We start from the raw sequence: 10,286 nt of genomic DNA, 5'->3' as shown, positions 1-10,286 counted from the left end.
GTGTGTGTGTATTCTAAATTGGAAACAAAGAAGAATATAAATTAGAACGTGTATGAATATATATTTCTCTTATAATATGCGTGTGTGTGTATATCATATACATACACACGATAACACTTTTTATTTATGTTTTTTGATATCATATTATATTTCGATATTAAATTGTTGTATGATATTTGATATTAATTAGATTCGAATCGAGCTATTATTTGATATCATTGGTGCTTAAAAATAAAGAATCATCACATCATCAAATTGTTATTAGATATCACGATTAATTTAAGTTAATTAAAAATACATAATCATATAAATTTCTATTAACATGTGTCTTAATTTTTGAATAATTATTATTTTCATTGATATTTTTCTGTTTTTTATAATATGTTCCCGTTGCAACGCACGAATATGATACTAGTTATTTGATTATAGATTGGGTTTTTTTTTTTTTTTTTTTTGTACTGCTAGTGATGGCACTGTTAGGAGCAGCAGGATGATTAAGAAGTAAAAAGACTTCATTTTGTTAGAAAGTAGAAACTAACCTCAGCCCCTTTGTGTGTGGCTTATTATTAGCATTGTGCAAATTAAACTTTTGTTATGTTGGTGTATGGTGGTGTTTTGGAAAGGTTTAACTGGCGGTGATAACTTGTGCAAATTAAACTTGATTGTAAGTTAACTGTTTCATGAGTAATCAAAATGGGCAATCTTGCCTTTTTATCAAAAAAAAAAAAAAAAAACCAAGACTTGAGAATTTATTAATATTTCAAGTGTTCAAATTTATTTGTACTTTACCTATCTGTACTGCTAAAATTTATTTAAAACTTTTAGGAAGATTTAGATCGTTTTTTTTTAAATCAGATGATCCAAATCAATTTTGATTATATATTTGTACTTTACCTATCTGTATTGCTTTAATTTATTAACTAGTATCGTGCCCGTGCCTTGCAACGGGACATACAGTAAGAGAAAAAATTATGAAAAGAAAATATTCAATAAAATTAATAATTATTCAAAAATTTTGGAACATGATCTTTGAATAGAATTATATGATTTTATATTTTTAATTACTTTGAATATAATACTCATGTCTGTAAGCAAACTGAACGAAGAAACCTAAAACTAAAAATACATTGGTATTTTAAGTACCAATGATTTCATATTTTTGGTGACCTTTTTAATTTGGTTTCTTTCCATTCTTCCTGTCGTAGAAACAAAATTGATAATATTTCTAGAATTCTCACGGCAATAACTATAGAAACATAGGAAAGCAATAATGAATGAAATAAGGAAAGAAATACAGAAACATAATTATATCGCTAAATTGGAGAGGGAGAAATTGGAATGAATGAAATAAGGAAACAAATTATATCGCTCAATTTCAGAGTTTATTTAATTTGAATTGTAATGTATCGTGTGGCGGTACGTGTGGCGAGTATGGTTTTAGTTAAATTTAGACTTCTACACATTATTCAAATGTATTTAATCAAAATAAGACAGATTATGTAATTGGAGGGTTGAGATTAAATATGAAATTTCATCTTTCAATCGTAGACATTGGCGGATCAGACACCCAACGTGCTTAATAATGGAATGGAGATATAAGATTAGATTTGATCCGTTAAATCTCAAATAAATGGTTCAGTTCTGGATGAGACTAATAAAATCCGCACAGCCGAAGCCCAAAATTGTAACCTAAAATAAAGCCTTTTTCGGCCCATATAAGTTGAAGTTCTAGGCCCATTAATAAACCAGTCATTACTCTGGTAAAAGAACAAGCACTCATTGAACCCTAAAGTAACTCAAATTTTGAGTTTAAATACGGACCGTCCGATTGGAATCCGGATTTTTATACAAGTTTGAGTTACCTTTAATATTCGTTCCAGAGCAGATCGGACGGTCCGGATCTAAATCAAAATTTGAGTCACTTGAGGGGTTACCAATTCGGAAATAAATCTGCTGTGATTCTTTGGGATCGCAGGGACCCTGCAATTCCACATCCACCCTTTTATTTATTTTGAGATTCGTGCAAAGAAAATAATTGCTTTTAAGATCTGTAGATTCCTCAAAATAGATGGTGAGATTTGGAATTGCAGGGTCCCTGCGATCCCAAAGAATCGCAGCAGATTTATTTCCTACGAATTCACACCCAGGGAAAACTCGAGAAAGGAGAGAGAGAGGGAGTCGAGAAATCACGATTGATTCATTTCGAGTGATGAAAATCGGGATTTATTTAGCGCTCTTACTGCAGCTCATTGGCTGGTAGCCTGGTACTTTTCTTCTTTTTTTTGAAACACTGATAGAAGCTATCAGAGCCTGGTACTTTTCTTCGATTTGTTTTATATTCTTTGCTTGAATATGTAGAGAAGCTACGCATGGCTTGATATTGAAGAATTTGGATGGTTTTCTAATTTTCATTTTTGAAATAAGTAGCTGTTTCTAATCGCCATCTGCTTCGTTTCCTTAGCAAATGTTTTTGTACAATTTACTATTTACAGGCTGTGTTCTACTGATTCCTATCCTGGTTAGTCTACAACTATACATCCCTCAAATGTTAGGATGATTTTCTAAATTGATAAATTGAGGGAATATATTTTTTTTCTCATTATCTTTGTTTGCAAGTTTAAAATGAAACTAAACTTGGTACTTCATTTGTCTGATGATATACCTTGTTAGGTTGTGGCCCAGAAGCTTAATGGATACTGACGGTGATTTTGCTGATTGGGATTTTACTGGAGTAGAATTAGCTGGTAATCAATTCATAACTTCTTAATTTATATAATATAATCTGCGAAATTATTTGAATTTGTTGGAACTGGCGAGAAGTACTGTGAGGCTAGTATACCTATCTGAGGCTTGTTTTTACTCGTACCTAATATGGCACCTATTGTTTAAATTGTGCCTAACTCTTACATGTTAAATACTAGGACCCATAAATGGTAAATGGTTGCTTCTCAAATTCAGGCCAGAAATTGCGTATATTCTCAAATTTAGGTTTCCCATTCAATGAAGTGGCGCCTTAGTTAATCTGTATCAGTTTAACTAGCTTTTTTCTTTATTTTATTTGTTTTTTTTTTCTTTATTTTGTCTTTTATCTGGGCTTAAATGCATTCTTGAAGCTACACTGAGGCCAAATTTGCTAAATTTTAAGAGTAACTAGTATATAGCGCCAGTATTGAGTTGATGTTTAACTGAGTCAAAATCAGGTCACAGTAGCTACTTATTGAAGAAGTGAGGGATTATTTAGGGTTCATACTGCTTTATGTTATTTAGTTGAATTGTGGTTAACTAATATCATACTGCTCAAATGAGGTTTATAGAAGTTTGTTATTCATCCATTATAACTATATCATATCGTGTATCATCCTTATATAAATATATGGTAACGCGTACAAAATAGTCTTTACCCCTACTCGTACCCGTTATTTTAACGAAAAAAAATATCTTACCTGTACCCGTCTTATCGAATATGATACGGGTTGGATAAAAGGATAAAAAGGGTACCATTGACACCCTACTGGCATCGAAATTACCATTTTACTTAATGCCATATTAAATTTTAACATATATGTTGTTGGTGTGTGGTGGCACCTTTATTACAATACAATTTATTTATTATTATTATTATTTTTTTACACTAATGATTTCCTTTCCTTCCCTTAAGCGCGTGACCCACCAATGAAGTCTAGTATATGGCGATGCTCTGTTTGCACATTTTGCAACGATAAGAACTCCATGTCATGCAAAATTTGTGGGGTCTCTAGGGGTTCTTTTATCAGTTACAGCAGTCCTGCTGAAATAGAAGGTAAACAGTTTTTATATTACGCCCTGACTACAAAACATAAGATCCCTTTTTTGTTTCTCACTGTTTGATGTTTTTGCTTTTATCCTTTGAACTAAGTCGACAGCAGGCGTAGAATATGTGAGGCATCAAAAATGGCCAAGTCTTTATTTTCATTGAAACCTCAAAGGCTGCCAAAATCAACTATCAATTATGAACTGCCTCAGTCGAAGCGGTCTATCCATATAGGTATCTTGTTGATGATATGAGGAAAATAAATTATCCATTTTTTAATTAATAGAAGCAATTTAGAAGATATGGTTGTATAATTCAGTGGTATTTAAAGTAAATTTAGTTTAATAACATGTTTTTCTTAGCATATTTCTGTAGTGTGGAACTGGAACTCATATGCCTGCAAATCAGCTGAGTTATCTTGTATGAATATTTTAAAGTTTAGGTTTTTCAGAGTAGTCAAATTTTTATTTTCTATTCTTAAATGCAACAAATAAATGGGAATAACCTTTTTTTTTTCTTTTTATTATTTCATACAGTGCCTTTCAAGTTTGATACACCTTCACCAGATGATGTAGTATCAGCAGGCTTGAAATCTACTAGAAATATCCCAAAAGGTATCACATGCCTATAATTATTATTTTTAAACATTTAAATCTTAGAATTAACCTTTTATTTGTCTTTTTCTCTAGCAGTTGATACATTGCTTTTGACTAAATCTCCATTCGACACTAAGGTAAAAGAGAAGAAAGCAAATGATTTTTTGGAAAATTCAAGTGGTGATTGCTCTACTGGAATTGAAGAAGAGGCACAGAGTTTATCTAAAAATCTACAAAATTTGAAACTTGAAAAAGATCCTGAACCAATTAAAACCAAAAAACCTCGTCAAAAACCACAGTATAAGCCTGAGAAATGGATGCTTACAGGTCAAGAATTGGGTTTGCGAAACCAATTAAATCTTGCTATTGTAAGTTCTCTTTCAACTAAATGTCCTCAACAAAGACTTTGATTTGCATGCAAATAATTGACCTTTTGTTGCAAAGATCACCTCATATTAGCATATTTAAAAATATACCTAATATTTCTAATATGTTCACCCCCATTTATGCACATTTGTAAGATTTTTTGAACATAACAGCTCATTCCTTAGTTGAAAGAGATGAAAATTGATATTAGAGCAACAGTTGTTTCGTGGTTTTCATTCAACTGGAAAAAAAAAAAAACTTTTATTCTCTGTGCTTTCATTGAAGCGATGCAAAATATTTTATGGCAATTTGGTTCTATTTCAATTTTATGAGCCTTATATTCACAATGGGTTGTCATTTGCAGATAAAAGAAACAAAGAAAAAATTAAAATGAAAGAAACTAAAAAACTTTATAAACCTCATAAATTGATTCTTGAACAGGTTGGTCATGTTGACTCTGGAAAATCCACATTATGCGGCAGATTGCTACATTTACTTGGTCAAATATCCAATAATCAAATGCGCAAGTATGAGAAAGAAGCTAAAGATAAGGTCACTCTAGTTTCTTTACTGTTAGAGTATTATTTTATCATCTTAGGAAGCAAAAATTGGCTCGAAAAAGTAATTCTCCTTTGTAATTTATTAAGCCATTTATTTTAGAAAAACGGTTCCCATATTATCAGTTTTTGTTTGACCATTTGATTATAGAACGCTCTTATAATTTTATATTATTAAGTATGCACTAATTTTGTAAGGGTGGAACAACTTATTTTTTTTATATTCTATAGTGTAGGGACTTTTCTGCAATTTTCTGGTAAGGAAGGGATTCTTGTTGTTTCCATGAATAGTATATCTAAACTACTGTTCCATTGCAGCGGAAGGGATCTTTTGCATATGCTTGGGCCATGGATGAGAGCTCTGATGAGAGGGAGAGAGGTGTGACTATGACGGTTTCGGTAAAGTATTTTGACTCAAAAAATTACCATGTTGTTTTACTGGACTCACCTGGACATAAGGATTTTGTGCCCAACTTGATTTCTGGTGCTGCACAAGCAGATGCTGCAATTCTAGTAATTGATGCCTCCATAGGTAAGGTTGTCAGTTTCTACAAGAGTTGTTTTTTTATCAAAAATAAATATTTTTGTCAGTTATCCATGGCAATTCTTGCGTTTCCGAAGTAATACTTATGAATTACATTTAACTATTTGAAAATGTGATGGAAAAGTATGCATATCACGAAAGTGGTGGACGGTTTTGCCCCTAATAAGTTTTCCCTAGCCCCAAATTGAGATGTTGAGTCCTAAATCAGTTTGAATTGGTTATGAAGTAATTTGATGGGTATAATATAAATTTTTCGAGGCTGATGTAGTTGTTGCATTCTTGATTAAGTCATGGTTGAAGTTTAATTATTCAAAGCCAATGTAGCTGTTACAACAAATAAACATTAGATACACATTTCTTCATTTTTTATGGCTGTTGGTGATTGACACATTCAAATCCTCTATCTCGACATATAGGTGCCTTTGAAGCTGGTATGGTCGGTATGACTGGTACAGGACAGACAAAGGAGCATGCACAAATTATTAGAAGCTTTGGTTTAGAGCATATAATTGTGGCCATTAACAAATTAGACTCTGTGGAGTATTCTAAAGAAATATTTGATTCGATTAAACTACAACTTGGTCCATTTCTTCGTTCTTGTGGATTCAAGGGGTCAGGCCTTAAGTGGATTCCACTAAGCGCAATGGAGAATCAAAATTTGATCACACCTGCATCTGATTCTCGTTTGTCTTCGTGGTAATTAAAATTTTAAGTTCTTATTTCATACAATCTAAATTGAACTCTTATTTACGTAATTAATGTTATGTTAGTCTTTATAAAATTTCTCTCCTCTAAAGTTCATTTGCAAATTCTGGTTTTTGAAACAATGTTTATCACACTGGATGACAAGCACCCTATAAGGTTTTTGCAAATTCTGGTTTTTGAACAATTTTTTTTTTTTTTTTTTTCATTTTGTGCCTTTTTGTTGTTTGGTTGCATGACTGAGGCTTGATATCTCAAGTCTTATCCAAAAGAAATACCGTAATATTGGTACATATATTTAATTGACTAGCTCTTGTACAAATGTACTAGGTACAATGAAGGTTGTCTTTTAGATGCCATCGACTCCATACCACCTCCGAGTCGAGATATTAGTAAGCCATTAATTCTACCTATATGTGACATCATTTCATCTCGAACTCTTGGACAATTGGCAGTTTCTGGCAAGTTGGAGGCCGGTGCAATTCGTGTTGGTTCTAAGGTATTTCTCTTATTGTTAGCATCCTATTTACTATACCATGCCATGGCCTGCCAGATGGTTCATGTATTGTGTGATGGCTGGTACTTGCAAATTATAAAAGAATTTCAATCATTCATTACTATCAATATAAAAAGAGTTACATCAACAACTAGCCATTATTACATCAGTAATAAAATTTGGTGTATGGTAGTGCTCCTCATTCAAGTCAAACAAAGATGAGTCAGATAATGTGCCACCGAGTTTCCTAAGCAGCTAATGTGCCTAAATTGGATGTATTTGTAACCTGTAGATGTCACCTTTATGTCTAAAATACATCCTTGAGCTTACGAGTGAGCTGTTTAAACCATTCAAATCTCTTGAACACATTAGAGCAACCGGATTTTAAAAAATTGTTAAATATGAGCTAAAGAAGTTCGGTCATATTTGCATCTGATCTCTCTCTTCCTCACAGGTTATAGTTATGCCTTCAGGCACTACAGGAACAGTAAGGACCATTGAAAAAAATGGTGCTAATTGCAATGTGGCAAGAGCTGGGGACAATGTTTGTGTTGGTTTGCAAAATATAGAAGGTGATCAACTTACATCTGGTGGGACCCTCTGCCACGTGGATTTCCCTGTACGAGTTGCTTCTTTTCTGGAATTGAAGATTTTAGTTCTGGAAATAAGCACCCCAATTTTAGTTGGTTCTCAGGTCAGTTTTATAGAATGTAGTCTTTAAGTGAGATTATGGTAATATACATATTATACAGCAGCCTCTGCCACGAACTCATATCTTCGTTTTTAAAGTCCAAACAGTCAATCTGAACCGTTCAACATGATTTTCATATGAAAATGTACTGGCAAACCAAATTTTACATTTTTGAGAAAATTTTTACTATTTTTAGATAGGCAGAAAATCACTTGATTTGAAAATTCTGAACCGCCCAAAAGATGTTATTTTCTTATCTAAAATAATAGTAAAAAAAATTCTAAAAATTTAAAACTTGGTCCGCAAGTACGTTTTCATCTTAAGATCATATTTAACGGTTTGGATCGACTGGTTGAACTTTAAAATAGAGATATGGATACAAAGCACGGGATGATTCTTAATATGCATATTACCATAGCCTCACTCAATATTGCAATACACTGATTTGACACTTGCTGATTTAATTTTTAGGTTGAGTTTTATATACACCATGCAAAGGCCTCTGCACAGGTGGAGAAAATAATTTCACTGATAGATCAAAAAACAGGAGAAGTCTTTAAGAAGGCGCCACGTATGCTTTTAGGCAAACAAAGTGCCATAATAACTGTATGTCATTATATCGTCCTTCTAATAAAATTACAAACTTATAGATTTCATCAGGTTTTGGTGTCAGTGCTGGTAGATGCCACCAAAAATAGATGCACCCGTAATTCCTCCAACAAGAAAGTAAATGGAAGCTAATTTTTTTATTTTCTGATTTTTTAGGTAAAGCTGGACAGAGAAGTGTGTGTTGAAGAATTCGCAACATGTCGAGCACTTGGTAGGGTTTTCTTAAGATCGTCAGGCAGTACAATTGCAGTTGGAATTGTAAACCGAATTATAGAGCAGTTGTAGTCTGTTCATTTTTTCTTAGTTTGGATATCTGCTTCTACCCCTGTGAACAGAGGGAGAGTAAGATTCTTTCCTCCTGTTTTAGGAATTTATAGGATGTCACTAAAATGTAAATGTATATATTCGTTTTGCTAATGCTCGTGTTTATTGTTTTTATGTCAGTTTTTCATTTGCGGTACTGCAAGTGAATTGAAAAGTTTAGTACCTCCAAAAGCATTTAGTTTGGTGTTAATTAAAGTTAAAAATAATTACATGTATTAAGCAAAAAGGGATGATGCCTAACATCTTTAAACCTCATCAACCAGCTGCCGTAGTTAAATGGTGTTAGCATCCTTGTTTGGTAAAACACGGGTAAATAATTTAACAGTTCAGTTTTGGCTTCATGCAGTACACGGACTATAAAATCAAAACAGCGATGCATATGATTTGTGTGCTGCATTAAGCCAAATCTGCTCTGTTAAAATCTTTACCCATAAACACCTCCAAAATATTAAAAAAAAGGGGATAATATCATAGTTAAACAAATGTTTATTGAGCCACTATAAACAGAGTCTTGATAATTACAAGTTTACATGTAGGCCTTGCTATTATTTTATAAGAAAAAAGGGGCTCAATTGATAAGATATCTTCATTGAGTCGGGCTGAGAAGTCGTACTAACTAAACAAGACATAAAACTATTTCATCCGAAACTGAATACCTGACTTGAGCAAATCGAAACGGACGGCTCAGATGAACTCAAAATGGTGCCTATTTGAGGATAGCGCAAGGGGGGGGGGGTATTATATTTGCTTTGAGATTAGTGCCAAGTTAAAAGAACGATCATGCCGTCCATTTTCAATTTGCTTGAGTCAGGTACCTGGGGCGATCGGAATTCACTTCATCCAGCCCAAGATGCATCCCAAAGGCGTCTTCCGGTTTACTACTAAACAAGTTAGTCTTAAAGCCCAAGATGCAACATCAATTTTATTGCTTACACTTCTCAAATTGCAATCACTAATTTGATAGAAAAGAAAAATTATAAAACCTAAATTGATAATAATAAGTACAAGATTTTTTTCTTTATTTGCTCCTCTAATAATTAAAAGAGAGAGACCACAAGAGAATATGGGACAGCATGATAAAGAGAGTCTATATAAGATATTTTTACAAAAAAAAAAATTGAAGAAAAAAAAAAGGACATCAAATTGAGTAAAAAAAAAAATGATTTAAGAGATATCTCCAGTCAAGATGAAATAGACACCACAGCTGCAGCACCATCTCCAAACAACTAATGAAACTGTCAAGTGTTGTTAGACTAATAGAGGTTGTTAGACAATTAGCTATAGTTTGTTAGATATTCTGTTATATATGACATTTAACCAAGGTTAGACTCATGTAATCAGGATAAGATCTAGGATTAAGTTTTCCTGTAATTCTCTATAAATACTGTACTGGTACATGAATCAGAACAATACAATACAAAGCATGAATATTATAACTCTAAATACTTTAGACAGCATGATAAAGAGAGTCTATATAAGAGAATCTGAGACTTTTTTGTATGTTGACGGGGTCAGATGTCTAAAGGCATCGTGACATCTACATTAACTTGACATGCATCGCCGCAGAAAGTCTTCACCGCCCGGCCACCATTCAAGCTTATAAATGAGAAA

At 32.9% G+C, this 10,286-nt stretch overlaps 1 protein-coding gene across 9 annotated transcripts; it reads left to right on the top strand.

Annotated features, from left to right (window-relative positions):
- The first annotated feature begins 2,169 nt into the window (after positions 1 to 2,169).
- Positions 2,170 to 8,789, top strand: LOC144569879 (uncharacterized). Of its 9 annotated transcripts, none has more exons than XM_078320373.1 (14): positions 2,170 to 2,264; positions 2,671 to 2,744; positions 3,659 to 3,799; positions 3,896 to 4,024; positions 4,166 to 4,210; positions 4,327 to 4,404; positions 4,480 to 4,754; positions 5,194 to 5,304; positions 5,628 to 5,841; positions 6,270 to 6,549; positions 6,886 to 7,054; positions 7,506 to 7,745; positions 8,214 to 8,348; positions 8,508 to 8,789. In XM_078320373.1, the coding sequence occupies exons 2-14, from the start codon at positions 2,690 to 2,692 to the stop codon at positions 8,634 to 8,636; spliced, it is 2,001 nt and encodes a 666-aa protein (XP_078176499.1). In that variant the 5' UTR covers positions 2,170 to 2,264; positions 2,671 to 2,689; the 3' UTR covers positions 8,637 to 8,789. The 9 variants fall into 9 exon arrangements, with proteins under 9 accessions (XP_078176499.1, XP_078176521.1, XP_078176505.1 ...); XM_078320379.1 differs by lacking the exon at positions 2,170 to 2,264 and adding an exon at positions 2,388 to 2,518 and having other exon boundaries at positions 4,483 to 4,754; XM_078320364.1 differs by lacking the exon at positions 2,170 to 2,264 and adding an exon at positions 2,388 to 2,518.
- The last annotated feature ends 1,497 nt before the right edge of the window (positions 8,790 to 10,286 follow it).

This window comes from Carex rostrata, chromosome 2 (assembly GCF_964058835.1).
Source record: "Carex rostrata chromosome 2, lpCarRost1.2, whole genome shotgun sequence".
Lineage (NCBI taxonomy): Eukaryota > Viridiplantae > Streptophyta > Magnoliopsida > Poales > Cyperaceae > Carex > Carex rostrata.
This window is presented reverse-complemented; position numbering and strand designations above follow the sequence as displayed.

Excerpts from the sequence above, each read along its gene's own strand:
- LOC144569879 (XM_078320373.1), top strand. The coding sequence starts at position 2,690 with ATGGATACTGACGGTGATTTTGCTGATTGGGATTTTACTGGAGTAGAA. Across the intron at positions 3,800-3,895 it reads CAGTCCTGCTGAAATAGAAG|TCGACAGCAGGCGTAGAATA; the intron begins GTAAACAGTTTT and ends CTTTGAACTAAG. Across the intron at positions 4,755-5,193 it reads ACCAATTAAATCTTGCTATT|GTTGGTCATGTTGACTCTGG; the intron begins GTAAGTTCTCTT and ends ATTCTTGAACAG.